This window comes from Xyrauchen texanus, chromosome 5 (genome assembly GCF_025860055.1).
Source record: "Xyrauchen texanus isolate HMW12.3.18 chromosome 5, RBS_HiC_50CHRs, whole genome shotgun sequence".
In the NCBI taxonomy this organism is placed as follows: Eukaryota; Metazoa; Chordata; class Actinopteri; order Cypriniformes; family Catostomidae; genus Xyrauchen; species Xyrauchen texanus.
In genome coordinates this window covers 23,646,691-23,669,687 of record NC_068280.1, presented here as the reverse complement: position 1 = coordinate 23,669,687, position 22,997 = coordinate 23,646,691, and the positions used below count along the sequence as shown (strand labels likewise).

General features: G+C 39.4%; 1 protein-coding gene across 2 annotated transcripts in view; it reads right to left on the bottom strand.

Moving 5' to 3' along the window:
• kcnq5b (potassium voltage-gated channel, KQT-like subfamily, member 5b) overlaps window positions 1-22,997 on the bottom strand; it is a 171,777-nt gene that overhangs the window by 2,004 nt on the left and 146,776 nt on the right. The window contains exons 9-13 of one of the 2 annotated variants that reach the window (XM_052126036.1): window positions 21,898-21,920; window positions 19,905-20,125; window positions 4,708-4,816; window positions 1,969-2,100; window positions 91-217 (exon numbers count right to left, since the gene is read on the bottom strand). In XM_052126036.1, the coding sequence (XP_051981996.1) occupies window positions 91-217; window positions 1,969-2,100; window positions 4,708-4,816; window positions 19,905-20,125; window positions 21,898-21,920 (612 nt within the window). Of the gene's footprint in view, window positions 1-90; window positions 218-1,968; window positions 2,101-4,707; window positions 4,817-19,904; window positions 20,126-21,897; window positions 21,925-22,997 lie in introns of both variants that reach the window. The other variant, XM_052126035.1, reaches the window with a different exon arrangement.

Below are 22,997 nucleotides of genomic sequence, written 5' to 3'. Positions count from 1 at the left end.
GGTGTGACATTTCACAGGCTGCACTGATTACCAAAAATAAAGGAGATTATGAATATGTAATGCACTATATATCTGTGTCTCTATACTTACTTGTCTCTCTACTTTGCACACCCTTCCCAGCATGCTCACGTCTTCTAGCATGTCTCCATCAGACAACAGTTTCTCCCTGATCTTCTTATCCATTGCCATCTGCCCCCTACCAAGAATCTGATCCACCCTGAAAGTAAGAAAAAGTGAGACATGAATAAAATGATTTAGAACTGCATTAAAAAAGAAAATTATATACACATCCCAATAAGAGGTGAAAACAGTTTTTTTATTAAGATGAGATGAAGAAAGTTTCATGACTTTTAATGTAGATTTTGTGTGAAAGAACTTTGAAGAAGATTGAAAACTGAGAAAATGTTTCCCCTTTTAGTAAACACATGGTCAATGGCATCAAGTATAGCATTGTAAATCCTGCCCATGGATGGTTTATACAAGTTTCATAATCCATGACAATTTAGAAATGGCCAGCATTAACATAGAACCAGACTCTTTACATTATTCATAAAAAAAAAAATATGAATAGTTTTTGTACACTGAAATATTCTCTGAGAAATTTAAAATTATGCAGACTCGCAACTAATCTGACTGCTTTTCACTGATTTTCATTGTTTATGAATAACTTTGTCAGGAATTGTACTATCCTGTTTTGGTCACATGGTGGCACCGGTTTCACTTCAATTAAAAGCCTTGAATTTCTGACTCCAATTGACTTCAATAAGGAAATATAATAGAAAACATAAAATGGACCAAAAGACCTAATACAGCTATAAAGAAAAAAAGGCCCTTAATTTTCTTCTTAAAAGAAAGTCATTCAAATACGAGATGGCATGAGGGTGTGTAAATGGTGAGAGAATTTTCATTTTTGGTGAACTATCCCTTTAAATTGGTGTTTTTAGTAAAAAATACATGCAGACATGAAAAAAACCTCAAAATTATATTTCCACCGTGGAATAATGATATATATATATATATATACTTAAGCTTCTTAACAGTCTGAAGTAGAGGGGTCACGACCCAAAGGTTTTGCTTCCTTTCAAAATTGACATGTTGTGTCTATGCTGTTCTTGGTAAAATATTTAAATATTTGTTTCTAAGGATTTTTAATTGTTTTATTTTTGTAAGATAAGCAATTATGATACTGTGTTGAGTCACTACTTGATGTCCAATGTAAAATCTAAATCCTGAAGCGAAACCAGTTGAGAACAACTGGTCTAGCAGGACCTGAGGGGGTTCCCACCACCCAGTGACCCATATATGAGCAAGGAGAACCATTGCCTCAGGATCATCAGAACACATGTCAACAAGATGATGTTAATCAGAACCAAACACAACAGTGTGAATATGATATAGAGGTCAGCCACATGGTCACTAATAATCTCTGTGTTAGTTAAAATTTTTAATGGAAAAGTAATTTTTGAGTAAAGGTATATTTTAGTTCATAAGTGTTGCACAAGATAAATGAATCAAATGATGTTAATGAATACAATTATCGATTGCCTTTGCTTTGAGTGAAATTGATCTATATTGAGACTATTTTGAGACATGAGTTTTGACTGGCTGTGTAATATGGCTTGGCCTTTGGATTGGCTGTGTAATGGGTATGACCCCTTGGTCCTGCTGTGATGCTGTTAGGTGGAATACATACAGTATGTAAAGATAGAATGAGTTGTGGCCTAGTAGTTAGTGCACATTCTCCATGTTGTTTGTTGGTGCTCATGTGGGTGATGCAAGAGCCTGGCTTTCATAATTTCCCAATTATTCCTTGTATTTTTTGTTCTCTGTGGTCTTTCACAGCAAAATGGTTTGAAAAGCCTTCAAATAATGCATTTGTTCACCTCATCAGAAGTTGTATGTGGGTGCATGTGTGCATGTCTGTGTGTGTGATAGCAAAACATGTAGACAGTAGTTGATTTGACCTACCTGGTCTGCAAACTCTTAATTCGACAGAGCATGTCCAGGTGACCGGATGAATATTGCTCTATTACATCCTTCACATCATAAGGGCGTAGTGTTTCCTTAAATTTCTTCTTTGCCACATGGAATTTCATGATCCTACAGAACCATAAGGCTAAGGTTATTCTTCCATTTTGGATTTGTACACTGCCAAACTGCAGAAACAGTTTACTTAATCAGTATTTTTCTGTTGGTTTCCAGTAAAAATATTAAAAAATCCTTAAAAAATAAGATACTGTAGATTTGTATGAGAAGCAAATAAAGCTTGTATTAAGAGAATATAGATTAAATTCAGATGTATTTTTAGTACCCCATTGACAAATAGTTTTTTGTTTTAAGCACAAACCTTACTAAATTTTGCTTAAAACAAGAAAGACCTACACGAAGTAAACTATAAGGCCCAGGATTGTCCGGGACTCAAATCAAGGACCTTTTTTGCTGTGAGGTGACAATGCGAACCACTGGGCCACCGTGTTGTTCAATAAATATTTTGGGGATTTTTCATGGTTTTATGGTATTTAGAAAAATTACTTTTGTAGGGTAAAAAACAAATATGAGGACACAAAGCCAATATTTCTTGTTGTTCTGAGTGAAATACAAACAACTGCTAATGTTAAATGATGTTCAATGAACTGATGCTACAGTCTATTTTTTATGCCACTAGAGTATTTTGTAGGGATGTGCACAATAATCAATTAATTGAGTACTCATTCAGCTTTAAATATTCGACTAATAAAACTTGAGAATTACAATCTGAATTTCCTTTGTGCCTTTTCCTGTCATGGTCAGGGGTGAACTGGGAAGAGTAATTGGTCTGGGATTTTACATAGCAACTGGCCCAAAAGCTGTCCTTTTCTGCATGTCGAGGTGCCGTTTTGTGGTTTGTTCTGCATTTTAGCTTATCGCGGCCCATTCGGCCCAGTTAGCAGCCGAACTACCGGCCCGCTTGGTTCTCCCAATGGCCAGTCTGCCCCTGATCGGGCCCAAAGTGCATCGGCCCGCAGGGAAAATGCCCGGTATGCCAGATTAACAGTCCAGCACTGGCTGTGGGTAATGCTGAACCTGCTTCTCTCATGTAAAACTAGCTGGTAGTTCTCCCACAAAGAAAAATCTGCCATTATTTAAAGTGCTTGTATCACTTAAGAAGAATTGGAAAGTAGGTTTCTATGTGTGAGTGCACATTTTGTTTTTTTTATATAAATCTCATTGTTTATACATCTCATTTTTTCAAAAGAAAAACAGGTTCAAAACTTGACGATTTAACTTACATTTTTTTTATTTTAAGTAATCGATTACTCTTTCTTTTTTTTTTTGTATTTGACTATGAAATTACTTGAAATGCCCAACCCTAGTATTTAGCAGAACAATTTAAAAGTGGAAAATAAAAATATATGACGAACGTATTTTGATAATCATCTCAAATAATATGCTCAGTTTACATTTGGGCTGTCTCAGATTTCATAAACATTGTTGTGGACATCATAAGATGACCAAATCACAACATGATCAAATCCAACATCCTGAAAAAGTCTAAGCTTGGGATCACGATCACACACACACACACACACACACACACACACACACACACACACACACACACACACACACACACACACACACACACACACACACACACACACACACACATGTTGGTCTACCTATCATTATGAGGACTTTCCATAGACATAATGATTTTTATACTGTACAAACTATAGATTCTATCCTCTAAACCTAACACAACCCCTAAACCTAACCCTCACAGAAAACATTCTGCATTTTTACATTTTCAATAAAACATTGTTTAGTATGATTTTTAAGCGATTTGAATTATGGGGACACTAGAAATGTCCTCATAAATCACATTTATAGCATAATAACCTTGTAATTACCAGTTTGTAACTTACAAAATTGTCCTCGTAAATCACAAAAACACGCACACACACACACACACACACACACACACACACACACACACACACACACACACACACACACACACGACAGGGTCCATATATCCAGGCCCCAGCTAAATGCTACATGGTTACCATAGCACTTCGACCACAGCTTGTTATATGCAGTGAAGCAGGACCCCCTAAAGTAGACTGTGCGTTACATTTTTCAGTCCTCATAATAAGAGTGAAAGAGAAAGGCTGGTAAAGATGAGCACTTCCATAGACCCACACATACTAGAAAAAACTAAAATAAAGGAAGTTTGGTCTGTTGTATGAAGATGACAGTATGCTTTTTTTTCTGGCATTAGTGAAATGTGACTCATAATTGGTCTCATGTTCTCAGTGGCTGTGAGGAATAATGAAATAAGACTGACATGCAGACAGTGCCATATTCGTTTAAATAACATTTATTATGTATCAAGCACAGAGGCCACAAAAACAGCTTTTAGTAGGTGGCTTTGTATCAGCTTTGATACTATGGGCCACTTTACACCTGGCATTACCATGGATTTTCAGTAATCTGAACACAATCGGATAGCACTTGACCACATACACGCTGGAGACAAATCATATGCTAATACTATGTGTAAAGGGGGCTGAAACATGATTTCATATAATTCTTCATAGTATAGAAGAAAACACACTATGACTTTTCCTGTTGTTTTTCATTAATTTACCAGGATTTGTTTGGAATGTCTCTGAAATACTGCATGACAGAGAAAGGAGTTGTGATATAAAGAATCCTTTGTCTTACCTCACTGCTCTGATGACGGACTTCAACGTGGATGGCAGATCATCCGCCAACATGTCACAATGACACCCTTTCTCATCAAAACCCTCATCAACACCAGCGTTAGCCTCACCTGTGACACACAAACACACAATGAAAATTTAGAAAATGCAGTTGGAGGATGAATGAATTGTGAATGGTGAATTCAGGTGAAAGAAGAAAAGAGAGAAATAAACCCAAATGAAAGTATGTCTGTATTATTAGGAAAACATTGCTTCAATCTGGCAAGAAGGTCTCCAACACAAATTGATTGAGAATAGCATCAGAGGGAGAAAAATACAACATTTGTAAATCAATGTAAACTAGCAACAAGTAGTATAGAATTGTGGAGTACAACAGGGCTGTAGCTTTAACCCCACACTCATAGGCGGAAATCGCGGGGGTCAGGACCCCCCCCCCCAAAATATCATTAAAATATGTGTATTGTAAATAATATAATGATATATTCTTAAAATAATTGTTTAAGAAATAAAATAATACAAATGCAAACGGGGCAACAACAAAAAACCCCTTGGTGTCCCCTTCAAATATTGCTCTTGAGAATTGTTATGTTTATTGTCCCCCCGAACATTTTGATGAAATTTTCGCCCCTGCCCACACTCTACAATAAATACTGAGATGTGTAAAGTACTTTAGTATACTTACTTTTACTCACATACACTTCAAAGGAAATAAATCATACTTTCATACTCATACATTTTCATTTAGACCTTCAAATCACAAAGTAAACATATTTCATATAATAATGGTCATTTAATATAATAAATTATATTGGTCATCATGACGTAAATCTATATTTTATAGATTTCTATAACATATACTTTACAAGACTCAATTTAAAACAGCCAATGAAATCCATTTCAGTGTAAAATTCAAATAGAAATGAACTTCTTGGGGCAATCCTGGAAGCAGAAAAAGTCAACGATGAATCGGTTGACGTACCTGTGGAAGGCGCTAATTTAGAGGGCTATGAAGTGTGCCTCTCTCTCTTGGTGAAGAGAATAAAAGAGACCGTCTCAGCAATGTCAACATGGGAGAGATGGATCCCTGAAGAATTAAAGGACGAATTAGATGGAAGAGTCAAGGACGTAAGAGCATCCTACTACAGGCTTGAGCTAAGGAAGGCTGAATTTGCCACTGCACGGACGATCGATGGGCAAGGAACAGGAGTGAGACTACCCCAATCAGCAATATCCACACCAATAGTGAGAATCAAGCCAACCTCTCTACCCATCTTCAATGGAAGCAAGAGAGAATATCACAGATGGAGGAAAGACTGGGAAAGTCTGCAAAAGCAGGGAGAGCCATCCGGATTGACTGAAGTTAAGAAAATTCAACTCTTGGAGAGTGTGGATGACAAGATCTCAAAAGACCTCAGACTTTCTACCTACACCACCGCAAATTACATGTTCAGAGTCCTGGAGAACAGATATGGAAATAAGTCAACCATCATAGTAGAAATCCTTGAGGAACTGGAGAAGATGCCACATGTGAAAGGGAACCAGCCAAGAAAGGTAATTGACCTCATACAGTCAGTAGAGAAGGCCCTAGCGGATCTTCCGCCAGAGTTAGGAAACTCTGGAGCCATAAAAAACCCATCGGTAATTAAAACCATTGAAAGCAAGTTGCCTGACTTTATTAAAAGAGATTGGGTGATGTTCATGGTTGAGCCTAGAAATGTCACACCAGACAACCACTTTATCATGCTCTTGAAGTTCCAGAAAAGCCAAGAAGAAATACTAGAGAGACTTGAAAAGCTCAAAACTGTGGAGAAGGTGGAGTAGACAGATCGCTCAGAAAAGAGGTATGACAGAAAGATTGCCTCAACAAAAACCACAAAGAAAGATGAGTTTGATGAAGTATGTGGTGTCTGTGGTGATAGTGGGCACAACAACAAAATCTTCTTCTGTAGAAAGTTCAAAAGACTTAAGCTACCTGAAAAGAACGCTGTATTGAGAAAGCTGGGAGCATGCAGAAAATGTCTCGGATGCCATGATGGAGATGGTTACTGCAGAGACACTTTCCTATGTAGGAATAAAGACTGTAAAAGGGAAGGTGGTACTAGACCACCAGACCACCATTTTTTTCCTCTGCCCAAAAGAAGTCAAAAGATGGGAAGAGAGAAAGAGTGGAAGAGATGTCAAAGGTGAAAGCAAACTAACGGAGGAACAAGAGGAGACATTGTCTGAACTCTCCCCAGAAATGGCAGATCGATGCAGAAAGGCTTTCACCAACACCAACGAAACCACAGTGAAACCAAATGTTTCAGGCCAGTCTGAGCTACTGCAGAGAAATAGGCTCTCTGAACTTCCTGTCATCATGATGTTGATGCAAGTCTATGCAAACGCAGGGCAGAAGATTGGGACTTTAATTGACCTTGCTTCAGACACTAACTACATTACCCATAAGGCTGCTGAAAGACTGAGATTAAGAGAGGAGAAGGTAACTTTAGTTGTGCATGGGGTTGGAGGTATGACCATGAAGGTAAACACAAAAAGGTATCTCCTCAAGGTCAGAGTCAAGACAATTAAAGGTACAGAGAGAGCTCATGCAATGGTCTGCTACGGTGCATCAAGTAATTGAACCTGAGAAGTTGAAAAAATTCTTCCCAGATGTCAAACTCAAAGAATTGGGCCAGAAGAGGTTGAAATTCTCATTAGCAATCAAGAGGGAAGGCTTGCTCCCCAGAGGGTAAAAATCATCGGAGACCTTGTCTTGTGGGAGGGTCCATTGGGGAAGACAGTGGGTGGAGCACATCCCAACTTATTTGAAGAAGTGGAGGTTGCAGCATACGAGTCCGAAACACCCTTCGCTCGCTCCATGAGGACAGCAGCTGTAAAATATCAAGAAATCACAAGTCCAACAACTGACACAGCCCGGCTACAGAAGGAGGATGTGGCTCAGACCAAATTTACAGCTGCCAGTAACCGTGAGTTCCTTGAGTGGTGGCACTGGGACAGCATCGGAGCTGCATGTGAGCCAAGATGTGGAGGATGCAGATGTGGAAACTGTCCACCTGTTGGAAAAGAAATGACCCTGGCAGAGGAAAGGGAGCTGGAGATCATTAAAGCAGGCCTCACCTACAAGCAGGGGGATACGCACACACCAACTCCATATTGGGATGCAAAGTATCCTTGGACAGTAGATCCAGGCTCTCTCCCAAACAACAAAGGTGCAGTCCAGGCTTGTTTCTTAAGGATGGAAAAGAATCTTAGCAGAGAACCAGACTGGAAAGTCGCATATGCTACCCAGATCCATGAAATGGTTGAACGAGGAGCAGCCATAAAACTCACTAACCAAATCATGGACGAGTGGAATGGACCAGTCTGGTATGTAAGCCACCTGGTGGCGCCAAACCCTCATTCGATGACGACACCAGTTCGTATTGTATGGAATAGTAGCCAGAAATACAAAGGTGTGAGTATGAACAATCTTCTTCTGAAGGGACTAGACGTTCTGAACCCTATCAGAGCTGTCCTGCTGAGGTTCAGAGAAGGGAGGTATGCATCTCTGGGAGACATCAAAAAGATGTACAACTCTGTATGGCTGGAGGAGCGTGAGATGCATCTCCATAGGTTCCTCTGGAGGGACAGCCCAGATGAAGAGATGAGTGAATATGCAATTACCAGAGTCATCATTGGGGACAGGCCTGCTGGGTGCATTGCTCAGTTGGCTATGAGGGAAACAGCACGCCTTCCCAACTTTCTTCCCTTGGAGCATGAGCACAGAGTCATTGAAGAGGACAGCTATGTAGATGACCTTTTAACCTCCCAAAATGATCTAAAGAAACTTGAACAAATCACGGAAAATGTTGAAAAGATCTTGAAAGCTGGAGGCTTCTTCCTCAAACCATGGGTCCGGTCAGGGCAAAGTGGGAGGAAAGGATTGGAGACGAAGGTTCTATCTGAGACACAAGGTAAAACCTTAATTCTTCCAAATCAAATGAAGGACGAAGACAACAAAGCCTTGGGTATCGGCTACCAAATGGATGAAGACAAGCTCTACATGTTAACCTCAGTTAACTTTTCCAAAAGGAAGAGGAAGATGAGAGTTGGAAAAGATCTTCGCACGGAGGAGGTGAGAAATGAGACACCTAATCCACTGACTAGGAGGGCTCTCTTAAGCCAAGTGGCTGGACTGTATGACCCAATTGGCTTAGTTACACCTGCCAAACAGAAGGGAGCAATTCTTGTTAGGAAAGCATTCCAAGAGGGAGGGGGTAGAAAACTAACCCAAGAAACTTAGGACCAACCTCTCTCAGAAAGCCTCAGAGAAGAAGCCATACGGTTTTTTGAAGAATATGTGCAGCTTGGACAGGTGAGATTCAACAGGAGCCTCACACCATCTGGCTGGGAAGGAAAACCTTGGTGCATCACATTCTCTGATGGAAGTGACCAAGCCTATGGAGCTGTGATGTACTTAAGATGGCAGACAAGTGAAGGCACTGAAGTTCGATTCGTCGAATCTTAAGCCAAGCTGACACCCCTGGATCAAAAAGGAGAAGCTGTAAAAGCTGAGATCTGTGGTGCTGTTTTCGCAGCTAGGATCAGGAAGTACGTGGAAAAGCATGCTCGGATGAAGATCGAAAGATGGTTCCATCTACTTGATAGTAAAACGGTTTTGGGAGCCATTCAAAGAGTCAGTTATGGGTACAAAACCTTCTTTGCGAATAGAGTGGGTGAAATCCAGAAGGCTGGACTAGTGCAAGACTGGTGGTGGATCCGTGGAGATCTAAACATAGCTGACATCATAACAAGAGGGGGCACTCCTGAAGATTTGAAGGAAAATTCCACATGGCAAAATGGACCAGAGTTCCTGAAGTGGCCAGTGGAGAAATGGCCTATAAAATCAGCTGAAGAGGTTGCAGTTCATGCCAGGGAGAGTGTAAACAAGCTCCAGAGGAAGGCATTCTCAGGTGCATTAATAAGAGCTCAAGCAAGGAGTCAGAAGAAAGAAGACTTACAAGGCACTCAGGAAAGTCCAAAGAGTGGATCTCAAGAGGGAATACCTGGGGTAAACTCAACTCTTCTTCTAAGAAGGAAGCCCACTGGCTGGGTTAAAGATCTTGTGAAGTAAGAAGATTCAGTAGCCTATTCAAACTGGTGAGAGTCATTGCCTGGGTTTGTCTAGCTGCCAAGCAGTGGATGAAGAGGAAGGGTCGGGCCCCTATACTGTCAAAGTGGGAGGTAAAATCACCCAAGCAGGCTGTGCTGTCAAAGAACATGAAGATGCACTCAAAGACCTACTCCTTGCAGCTCAAGTAGGTGCAGTTTTTTCAGACACAACTCTGAGCAGATTGGCAGTATACAAAGATGTGAACTCTGGACTGCTAGTTTGTGGAGGCAGAGTTCAGACGTTCAACGGAGATAAGACAGCAGTGCCAGTTTTACCATTTGAAGCATGGGTGTCCACACTGCTGGCACTAGAATCCCACAAAGTAAACCACGAGGGAGTGGCAGGAACCCTTCTCCGGATAAGGAAGAAAGCCTGGGTAATAAAAGGCCGTAGACTTGCCAAGAAAGTGGTTGATAGCTGTGTGGTCTGCAGAAAAAACAAGGCAAAACAGTGTCAACAAATCATGGCTGACCTGCCTCTGGAGCGAAAAGGCACAGCTGCACCGTTTGAGTTCACCACCATAGACCTGTTCGGCCCTTATGAAGTAAAAGATGAAGTCAAGAAGAGAACTAGACTTAAAGTATGGGGAATAGTCTTCTGCTGCATGGCTTCCCGAGCCATACACACTGAAGTGGTGAGTGACATGTCATCGGAAGGATTCCTTCTAGCCTATCAAAGATTCACTTCACTGAGAGGACACCCCAGGAAGCTCTGGTCAGACCCTGGCACTAACTTTGTGGGAGCCAGACCTGCACTGGAGAAGCTTCACAAATTCCTAAACCAACTAAACAAATCTGAACTTGAAGACACAGCTGCCAAGCATGGTACAGACTCTGCCCATAGGAATGGTGCAGCAGAGGCAGCTGTCAAAGTAGTGAAGCGGGCGTTGAGCAACATTGGTGGAGATGGTGTTTTTACATGGGGAGAATTCCAAACTTTTCTCTTCATGGCAGCCAACCTTGAAAATGAGAGACCCATCGATGCAAGAACTCAAAGCAGAGAGGATTGCATAGAGTACATCACCCCAAATTCTCTGCTTTTAGGACGTGCCAATCCAAAGGGAGACCCTGGAGATTTCCAGTTTGATGGCTACCCTTACAAAAGGCAGAGTTAAACAATTTCTGGAAGAAGTGGAGCCAATTGGCTGGACCTAATCTGTTCATAAGATGCAAATGGCACACCAAAGAGCGAAATGTTGCTGTTGGAGATGTGGTCTGGGTGGCTGATCAAAATAACCTGAGAGGACAGTACAAGCTGGCTAGAGTGGTCGGTGTAAATGCTGACAGCAAAGGCATAGTGAGAGATGTGTTTGTGAAAACTTTCCCCAGCTATCCTGTTCACATCTCAAGAACAAGCAGTGAAAGAACCAAAAAACTTCATACAAAAATCCCAGCTACAATTCTTCATAGGGATGTCAGACGACTTGTCATTCTACTTTCCATTGAAGAACAAGCAGAGGTGTGAAGGCGATGTGTAATTATGTGACCGCTCTGGATTTGGAAAACCAGGAGCTCAAGTGGGAGGTGTTGAGCTGAATCTATTAAATGATTCTGAAAGAACTACATTTCCCAGAGTGCACCAGCAGTAGCAATTCAGGTGCTTTATTAAGAGCACCTGCTGAGTCATGAAGGTTCACAGTCATTCAGACAAGCAAACTTCAGAGAGAAGACACTCCAAGTTCACTCATAGGTTCAGTCCAAAGACGCCAATGGTCGGTGAAATGTTTAATTTATTTTATGATGTTTGAAATACTGCTAAATATGTTCAAGCTATGTTTAACTTCTGTGTAGATGGTTTAAGGAACACATTGCAGCATTGACTTCATTGATTTTGTGTTAAATGGGATTGTGCTAAGAAATATTTAATTTGTGTTTGGGAAAATTAAAAGTATAAGATTTGAAGGATGTAAAATTAAAAATGGTAAATTATTACATTTCTCGTAGATGTTAAAAATTTACAAATGAATTTGAATTCATGAAATCCTTTTTCTTTATGTAAAAGGAATTAAATATTTAACTCATTTAAAATTAATTTAAAATGCTTAACGAAATGTTTAATTAAAATGGTAACGTTTGTATATAAATCACTCAATGGGCTAGGACCTCAATATATTGCAGATATGCTCACTGAATATAAACCCAACAGATCACTCAGATCATTAGGATCACATCAGCTAGAAATACCAAGGGTTCACTCTAAGCAAGGAGAGTCTGCTTTTAGCTATTATGCCAGCCGCAGCTGGAACCAGCTTCCAGAAGAGATCAGATGTGCTTCTACAGTAGTCACATTCAAATCCAGACTCAAAACACATCTGTTTAGCTGTGCACTAACTGAATGAGCACTGTGCCACTGTGTGTCCGACTGTTTGTACTGTATTTTATTTCATTCTAAACTGTTTCAATTATTCTTATTTTTTTATTCTTATTTTAATCTCTTCTATGTAAAGCACTTTGAATTACCATTGTGTATGAAATGTGCTACATAAATAAACTTGCCTTGCCTTCTCTGTTTTGAAGGTTTACAACCTAACAAATTACAACCTAACAAGTTGAACAGACCAATCAACTGACAATGAAATAAGAATAAAAGTGATTGAGTCGGAACATTGAGTTGTCCTTGTGTCCTTTGGATGTTGAACTGGAATAGGACTTGACAGCTATCCAATGGTTGTGAATAATACTTATTTATGGCTATGTTATTAAGCTATATTATTGAGTGTGACCAAGCCAAACAGATCAAACGGTGTTCTCTTGTGCAAATCAACATTTAGGCTCATCGTCCTCCCCCTTTCACTAAATAATTATGTTTAAAAATTAGCAGAGCTCATTGTGTTGGCTGTATATATGAAATTAATCTATAAAACTGCATTATATTACACAAGCATCATGTCAATACGATTTCATGATGAACACGTTTGTAACACTTAGCAATAGCGCACTCCAGACCATTTTATAACTTTATTTTCTGTGTAGAGTTTCTGCAGCAGAAGTGCTGCTGGTGTAAAAGCACACGTGTTGTTTGCAGCGACATTGTCATGACGCACTGCTTCAGTTCGGCTCAATCTCTGCTTTGGCGTTATGTGAAAAAGGTGTCAGGGATTAAGCACAAAGTGCTTCACAAAACATACAATCAAAAACACACACAGTAAAACACAACATATTCTACACAAATATGGAATAGTCTATACAAATGACTTTGTAAACAAGGCCTTCACTACAAATGCTTTATAACTTGCTTTAACGGCCAACAGATCTACAGGTATGAGGTCTGTTTCATATGGTCTTAAAAGTTCTACTAAATATTCTGGTGCCAACCCATGTTATGCTTTATATGTAATTCATAAAATCAACCCAAAAATAAATTGGTAGCCAATGCAAAGAAGCTAAAACTGGAGTAATGTGATTAATAGGCCTAGTTCATCAAAAGTCTAGCCATGCTAAAGTGTGTTGATTTAAAACTGAAAACAGTGCATTACAAAAATCAAGGTGAGACGAAATAAAAGCATGTATAAGCTTCTCTGTATCCCTGAAAATCAAGACATGTCTAGCCTTGGAAATGTTCCTTAACTTATAAAAACAAGATTAAACTAACTTCCGACGTGACATAAACAATTTAAATTAGTATCAAAATAGACCCCCAGATTTTTCACCACCTGCTGATTAGTGCTGACTCTATCTGACTTTGTTTTTAAAATCATGACCAATTATAACAACCTCAGTTTTGACAGTATTTTTTAAGTTTTTATACCCTTTTCTCCCCAATTTGGCATGACCAATTCCCACTACTTACTAGGTCCTCGTGGTGGCGCGGATACTTAGTCCGTGCATCTTATCACGTGGCTCACTGTGCACGACACCGCAGAGACTCACAGCATGTGGAGGCTCATGCTATTCTCCGCGATCCACGCACAAATTACCACGCACCCCATTGAGAGCTAGAACAACTAATCGCGAGCACGAGGAGGATACCTATGTGACTCTACCCTCCCTAGCAACCCGGCCAATTTGTTTGCTTGGGACACATGGCTGGAGTCACTCAACTCACTCAATTTGCTGATGCAAGACCTTGTGTATTATGGAAAAAAGCTTATATTATATCTACAGTATAAGGCAGGTCTATTCAACTGACGAATCGCAGGACAAATTCGTCCCGTATCAAACCCTCAGTGTAAGGGTGTCAGCTGTCTAAGGGGCTGATCACACCGACCGCATCGTGTCTGTTTGCACTGTTGTCGTGCTGTCTCAATGTTTTAACAGTGTCTCGCACAGGAGTGCTGCATTTTTAGACGCATTCAGAGGTTGCGCTACAAATAATCCTTATGACATTTAGACGGAATGGGAACATTAAAGAACTAAGATCCTGGACTTCCGATAAGCATGGGTTCGGAGAAGGAGTAAAGTTATATTTATTAATGGTGACGTAGAATAGCAGATTTTATCTGCTCTGGAAATTTCACCAGACTGAGCCGTTGAATTGGACATGCCCTCTCTTTCCAAAACACCACCCTCAAAAAATAGCATTGATACCATCACCGAACAGTAGGGCATTGTGTCTTCTCACAGTTTTCAAACAGTAACAAAATAGTGCCCTCAGCTGACAACTCTTATGCATCTGAATATTCCATTAAACCTGAATGTTCTGCTTCAACTGCGACACTTTGAGAAAGTGCTAAATGACTGACAGGTAGAAAGCCCTTCAAAGTCTTCTGATTGGCTAATCAAAGAAAGTGTTCGTGGCCCACGGTAACATTTTTGTTTGCTGTTTACAGAGTCTATTGCTGTCACAGAGACCGGTGAGATATTTCAGGACACTTATTTCAGTGATGTTTGAAAAGATAACATTTGTATTACCAGTCTGATTTACTCTCTGTTATGGACTGATTTTGAAAGCACTTTTTTCTGTTTTTGTATTTTTTCTGAATTTCTTGGAACAATTTTCTCATGATAAAAAAATAAATAAAGCTATAAACATGTTTTATTATATAGTGAATACTACAGGCCTAACACGATATTTGATAGAAGCGCTTCGTTAACAAACTATTCTGGCTTGGCAAATGCCACAAAGATTTTTCCATCTGGCCCATTTGTCGAATGAGTTGAATAGCCTGAGAAGGCATGAAAAGGATCACTTTTAAGGCAACCTAAATGCTATTAGTATTTTTGACAGATAAGGTTCTTCACTTCTCTGTCAAAATTTGATAATAGTGCAAAATTGCTGTGGTGACATTTTATTTCTGGGTGACCCGAGTTATAGTGGACATCTCCACGACGATAGCACTAACAAGAAGTGAAGTGCAGAGTCAATCGCTTTTCTGCACCTATAAAAGGTTATCTATGGCCACAGCTATGATGTAAACCAGAGCCGGGGGAGGGAAAGTGGTGTGCTGGAATCACTGGATTAACCTTTAAATTATGCTACATGAAGGATTCTCACAACCTTTTAAGAGAGGCTGCCACAATTGATTAGTCCTGAAACAGAGAAAGGCATTTACAGCCACAGGGCATCAATGAGGTATGAATATAGGCTTTTGGCTAAAATCTACAATTCTCTTTAAGGCAAAAGGTTTCTTGGCTGTTGAATTATACTACAGCCTGAATAATTAAATCATTTTACTAAAGGTTAAAATTCATTAATCAATTTTTTGATTTCAACTAAAGTTTACTCTTTGAATATGCTTGTGTATTCTCTTCCCATGGCACATAATACACAATACAAGACACACAAGCATCTAAACACCTAAAATTAGACAGTAATTCTTCATTAACTAATTAGACTTTAAAATGTATATTATATCAGGTGCCTTACAGACTTCCCTCTCTCTGCGGTGTGACTTCATATTATAGTCATACCATGCCTCAGAAAATAAATCAATTAATGTGTTTTAATTATACACAAAAGATATTACTGAAGACAAGATCTCTTAACCTCACAGGAGATGTGTACAGAGCCAGTGTAGTCCAATGAGTGGTTATACTGAGGGTTTCAATTTGATTGGTTATCTGTAGAAATGCACCGACCGGCAAGGGACCGGAGTCAGCCAATTTTCCGCATACTCGGCCCAGACCGGTGACCGACCGGTCAGCCTAGAGCCCGAAGCCATTTGTTTTGAGAATAATGGCTGGCTGATGAAGTTATTGGCTGGCTAGCTGGCTCAGCCAAAACCTAAATGGCTGCTGCAGCCGCCAAACTTTTCATAGCTGCAAATGGCTGAAGCTGCCACTTCTTGTCTACAGATGTCTATGTTATACTGATTTACTAGATCTCAATATTTCCAAGCAATGCATGGCTTACACTATATTTCTACAAAATACAGTACTGTGATGAGAGGGTGACGGCAGAGATCGCGGAGAAGTATGTTGATTAAGAACGCAAACGTTTGTTGAATTTATGAGAAATCTACAGACGCAAACTGACGAAGTGTAGTAAAATAAAGACCTAAATGAGTATTTCTGACTTTTTTTCACCACAAGTCTGAAAGAAGACATGTTATTGAAGACAAATATCCAAAAATCTCAAAATTGACCAGTAAAAAAACCCCGATGTTTTTGCCTGCCGTGTCTCGCCTTAATATAAACACACACTGTTATCAGTAATATTTTGGACAAAGTTTTGCTCATTTCCCTTCAATGTACACTGAAGCATGCGTCGTGAATTAGCAATGTGGAAACGGTGGTTTGTTACTGCAGTAATATCACGTTCTGTGCTATAAATCTCTCCGTTCCAGAATATTTGGTTCATAACATCAATCTTTGATTCAGGTGTTTGTGCAACCGTGCCCTGAAGATTTAACAAAAGTCTGGGTAGGCCTAAGTTAAAAAAAAAACGTAAGTAGGAATTAGGAAAGTATGTGAGAAGTGAGATCAAAATTACCTTGCTTGCTTCTTTCCGCCATTTCACCTCAGTGCGAGAAAAAAATGCATCGCTTATTCTGTACGGAAAACGAGCAATTTTAATTGGTCGTCAATTCACTGTGAGTCTGTGTATCGTAGCAACGAGTACAAGACTGTGCTGTTATGAATCCAGTGGGAAAATAGATCTCGTGTATGTCTCTATGTGATAGAATTATTATTTGATGCAAATAATTCTAGCCGGCTCAGCCAAACTTTATCAGATGGTGGCTCAATTTGGCGGCTGAAATTCTAAATGGCGCAAATGGCGGCGCCCAGCGGCGGCTTCAGGGTCTAGGTCAGCCTCACGTCTTTCCGATTCCAAGCCGGTCCGTTTTGTTGCCAGCGGCGCAGGCAATAACGTCACAGTCGCACGTAATCATCATTGGCGCGAAAGTTCTTCACTGTGAGTGAAGAATACATAATGTTCGCAATGTGTAATAATTATAAGGCTGAAGTAAACGCCCATTTTAAAAAAGAAGCTAAAAAGAGAAAGCGGCTAAAGCTAGCCAGAGCTCAGAGCCAGCCACAAGTCAGCAGCCTCTCCTATCTTCCCTTGGTATGAGCAGCGAAAAGACCAAAGCAATTATGAGGAAAATGATGGAATTCATGGTCCTGGATGACCAGCCGTTCTCCATAGTTGAGGACAGAGGGTTCAGAAATCTGATAAATTCCCTCAATACAGAGTATGAGGTACTTTCCGACGTCACGTTTCCCGAGTTGTTTAATCTCGTGTCATGTCACACACGCAGCCTGTTATCTGTCAACATTTGGGTACACAAATCAGGGAGAGGGGAAGTGGGGTGCTGGATGGCAGAGGCAGGGTGTGAAATACGGGAGACTCCCGGGAAAAACGGGAGTGTTGACAGTTATGGTTAACAAGCCGATCCTGAAGCAGCAATCAGTTTTACAACTGATATTTGTACATCTAACGTAAGCTTAATGTCAATGTTGAGCGTATTGGACACTTCAGTTTTGTTCATAGGCTTGTAATCTTTGGAATTGTTTTGTTAGACGAGTAATAAAGAGAAAAAGGTCAATTTATACAAATAGTGGAAAATGACATAACTAATTTGCAGTTAATTGTTATTTCTACCTCTTTCCAGTCACAGAGCACTTTATTTTGAGAGTTGTTTAAGTGAGAGAAGATCCTGTAACTTGTAATGTTTAATAATTTATTTTATTATGAAAAAAAAAATTTGCATTGAAGGAAGGTAGAATTTGTTTGTATATGCGGTCAATGATAGTTCTTAGAAAGAAAATCGGAAAAAAACGGTATTGGCAGGTCACACTTGCAAAAAAATCTGGAATCGGCCAAGAAAATTGCAATCAGTGCATCCCTAGTTATCTGTTAAATTATCATTCAGTTTGGTAGATAGGGTTGATCTTTGAATTGTGTGTTTGTGCCAATGTGACTATGCTTGTATGTAAACTGCCTGAATGCCAGTGCTTCAATGAACAGACATTCCACAAACCTAATTCTAGTGTATACTTATATTTATACAACATTTATCTCAGGTCCTTTAATTTGATTGGATAAGTGGCATTCAAAGAATATTAATATGAAATATCACTGTTTGTATCACCCCTCTTGTCTGTGTTCACAGAGTTTCAGACCAGAGTACATGAGTGGAGTTGTGTGATTATGAAGCAGATTTTTTAGTCTTGGCATCAGTTTTTTTCTCTCACTCCAGGATCACTCCGGTTTCTTTCAACAGTAGGGAGCGAGCAAGGAGCGGGAAATGGAAGAGACTGATCTCACAGTAAAATCGGACACAATAGGCTAACTTGTCTTTAGCTAAAATCTGTCTGTGATTATTGAAATTCTAAACACTGCCCTCAGTGGCCAAAGCAGCAAGTGCTGTTGGGCATATGGGCATGTGTGAGCTCCATTTAGCAGGTGAAACGTCCACTGAGGGGTGCCAAATACGAGTTGAAAAGCAAGCCGTTTTCAGCTGTACGTGATGTAATACAGTGAAAAAAAACAAACCATCGGTGGAGTAAAAATTAAATGTTAGGGGGGTAAATGCAAGCTCTGAATTGCGCTTGTCACTGATTATGACTTGTTACTGATCAGTGACTGCATTGAAACCTGGATTTCTTCCAGGTTTCAATGCAGGATGCGTACCTGGGTGGGACACTGCTGAAGCAATGCGCTTCTGGTCACGCCACAAGGGAAGGAAACGCTTGAGCCGATGCAAAAATGTCTGATGGAAGATGTCGCTTGTCAGTGAGTCTGCATAATGTGGCCAATCCTAGGGTATTGGAACTTTATGAAACAACATGCCAACTTCCCATGTGATCATGTTGAATGGAAAACCAGGAGTGATGACAGAATGCTTTGGGAAGATGAAATTGGAGGGAAATTGCTTTTGGTCCACTACACTCACTTACTTTTTCCAGTCTGTGTGTTGCCTGGTGGCACAGAAAACTTGATGTTTTGGCTTCTTATGGAAATAATTTCCTTAACGGAGAAAAAAATAGTCAAACTAATTGGCAATCTGAAATGTAAAGTACTCAATATTAACTTCTTGTTTATAGAACTGGTGTATAATAGCATAATCACACAATCATGCGCTGTTGTACTGAATATCAGCACAGCAAACAGAAAGATAGATGAGAGGGATGATGAAATAATTCCATCTGTTATAGTTCAGTCAATGGCCTTTGGGACCCAAGTAGGATCATTAGGACTTACAATGATCTCAATCAGAGGGACAAGCTATTATTTAACAACCATAATCATCATCATCACATCATGACAATAATCATAAGCTTACATTTACATTTATGCATTTGGCAGACGCTTTTATCCAAAGCGACTTACAGTGCACTTATTACAGGGACAATCCCTCCAGAGCAACCTGGATTAAGTGTCTTGCTCAAGGACACAATGGTGGTGGCTGTGGGGATCGAACCAGCGACCTTCTGATTGCCAGTTATGTGCTTTAGTCCTCTATGCCACCACCACTCCATAAGCTCTATAAATAAATTTCACATGGCTGGGTCATTTAGACTGTAATTCTTTTGGTTATCTTCATAAATTCTGAGCCTAAATATTAAACGGATCAGTGTGCACTGCATTGCCAGATATGAATAAACAGAACAAGTGTAGACCAAATAGAACAAATCAATGCAATTCAGACAAAAATTCTTCACCTTCAGGAGTGGATCGTGATTGGCTCTTGAGACGGAGAGAGGGTCTGAATCTTGTGCGGTCGTTAAAACTCCAACTCTTCTGGACCTTGGCAGGACTCGATCCATCAGTGCTGATCTCGGCTCCAGGTGATCGTCTGTCTGTAACAGAAGCCTGTCTGCTTTTAATGCTTTGTCCACGTGGGCTTGCCATTCTTACCCGGTCCTTAAAACTCAGCTTCTGACTGAGAGGGGAGATAGAGTGAGAGAGAGAATGAAAGAGCGAAAGAAGGAATGCCACTTTCATTGGGTCATGGCAATCAGGTACATGAGTGTAGTACAAAAAGTGCAGAGACCAAGTCCTTTTTATTAGTCCTGCATTGCTTGTCTAGACCCCAATGGTATTAGAAGTGCAATCAAACAAATGGCACTCTAAACAACCATTAAGTATATGCCTTTCGGGTATGAGTCACCAAGGCAAAATATAATGTAAGATGAAAGATCCTTAGAGTAATTCCAAGGAAAGGGGCATAAAAATCCATTAGTAGTTCCTTCAATGTTCATGCAAAAAAAATGTGCTCAGCTCATATGTATTGATTTACATCAATGGTGGCTTGAAAGGTTGATGATTTTTTAGAGTTAATTATTCTTATATTACGTTTTGAGAGTAATAGCACGAATAGTCATTTTTCAAATTTTCTGTTATAGAAATGCTATACATTGCTATTAACATCATGAGATCTCAATGAGTCCTGCTGTTGGCACACATGAAAAGGGTACAGTTTCTTTAGGATACTTTCAAACATTCTTAATCTATACCAGTTTAAGGGAAAATACATTAGAATCTTCTCAATTTCAGAGAAAATAGGACAGACATATGATCACGCCGAGAAAATAGAGCAGTGACCACTCATGCAGCACTATAATGAGTCATCCACTTCTGCTCAATAATTTCACATTTGAAACTATGCTAATTATTCTACCACTACCTCTTGGTCATTGGATGAATAGTGCATCATAAATAAGTGGGTAGAGGCTGTTTCAAACAAGCAACTGGTTTGAAACCATCAACACACCATACCCAAACATCTATTTGGAATCTCTCTCAGACAGTGGTCTTTGATACATGGGTGGATGTCTTTATTTGTACTTTTCTTAATTAATTCATAATCCGAGAAAACAATTTTGTTTGGCTCTATACAAATTGTCCACAATCTGAAGCTCTACCTTGATAATTTGGGAAATGACTCCACTAGCTCTTTCTGTTACCTGGGCTAATGACACCATGCATTAGTAGCTGTTGTGTAACACCGTCATTCACACACTCTGACTTGACTTTCTCATCTCCATTATTTTCTCTCTCTAATTGAAGTCAATGCTCCAAAAACATGAAGGGACTAATACATGCCAATTATTTTCCATTTCATATTCCCTCTGTTTACTGAATATAATGTATGTCTGATGGCAAAATATATAGTGCAATTAATAACAGAGGGCAGTAAACAGTCTCTAGACATCAGAGGTCAGATTTTATTTTTTGGCTGGATCAAACTAAAGCAGGTTGCACATTGTAAGATTTTTTTTACAGTCCTTTACGAATGGTGCTTGTCAGACTGTGCGAAATGATCCCAGTGAGATCTTGGGTAAAAGCCATGGCACAGTGTGCAACATTATGACAGACTGTGCGATACACATCATAGCCAAGACGTTGGTCCCAGTCGTCCAGATTGACAGCACTGACTGTACGTTGCATCTCATCTGGGAATTGTGATCAAAGACTGCCGATTTTGCCCTGAAATAAGTCTCAGAAGGCAATAGCAGGGCCAAAATCATACAGACTAGTAGTCAGTTGTGGTTTTACACTTTACAGTAACAATAGCAATCTTCAGAAGTCTGTCTAAATCATATTGTCTACATCTGTCTTCATTATTTATAGAGGATCATGATATTGCAGAATTATGTGATGTGACATCAAACATTAAAATCTATGTATGAGTATGAACAAAACAATGCAGACCTTGTAGATGACTCGCCTTGGTCCTTCCTTTGGGTGTTATGTGAATGTAGGAAAGAGAAATATATAAATGTTAAAATTGTGAGTCATTTCAAATTAATCTACAGTTTACAGTCTCCTTTTTAGCTACAAATGACACATAAGTTCTGATTCATATGATCTAGTGTATCATGAAATACATCATGCATACAAATGCACCAAAAGAAGCAGCCGAGAATATAACAGCCAGTTCAAAACACAATAAATCAATCATTAGCAAATACACGCAGGGGTAAAATTGGGATTTTTGAGGAGGGGGAACCCTTACATCAGCGAGGTGAAGTGATTGTTCTAAGCGAACCAGGTTCCAGCACAGAGTAGATGAAAGTATATTGCTTATATAATTAAGTTTAAATAACTTTAAGCCTTTAAGCTCTGAAGGAGTTTTTTTAAATTTCCTTTTTCAACGGCATACCCAAAATTAAAGGCTTATATATATATTTAGCTTATATATATATATATATATATATAAAGATCGTGTTTGGTATAAAAATAAAAATATCTTTTAAATTTGTATTGATATACATTATGATAAATACTGGAAACAAAAGTCTGCCAAAATGTACTTTTTTTTGGTTTTACATTACATGTGAAACTCGAAAAATTAGAATATCATGCAAAAGTTCATTAATTTCAGTAATTCAACTTAAAAGGTGAAACTAATATATTATATAGACTCATTAAATGCAAAGTAAGATATTTCAAGCCTTTATTTGATATAATTTTGATGATTATGGCTTACAGCTTATGAAAACCCCAAATTCAGAATCTCAGAAAATTAGAATATTGTGAAAAGGTTCAGTATTGTAGGCTCAAAGTGTCACACTCTAATCAGGTAATTAATCCAAAACACCTGCAAAGGGTTCCTGAGCCTTTAAATGGTCTCTCAGTCTGGTTCAGTTAAATTCACAATCATGGGGAAGACTGCTGACCTGACAGTTGTGCAGAAAACCATCATTGACACCCTCCACAAGGAGGGAAAGCCTCAAAAGGTAATTGCAAAAGAAGTTGGATGTTCTCAAAGTGCTGTATCAAAGCACATTAATAGAAAGTTAAGTGGAAGG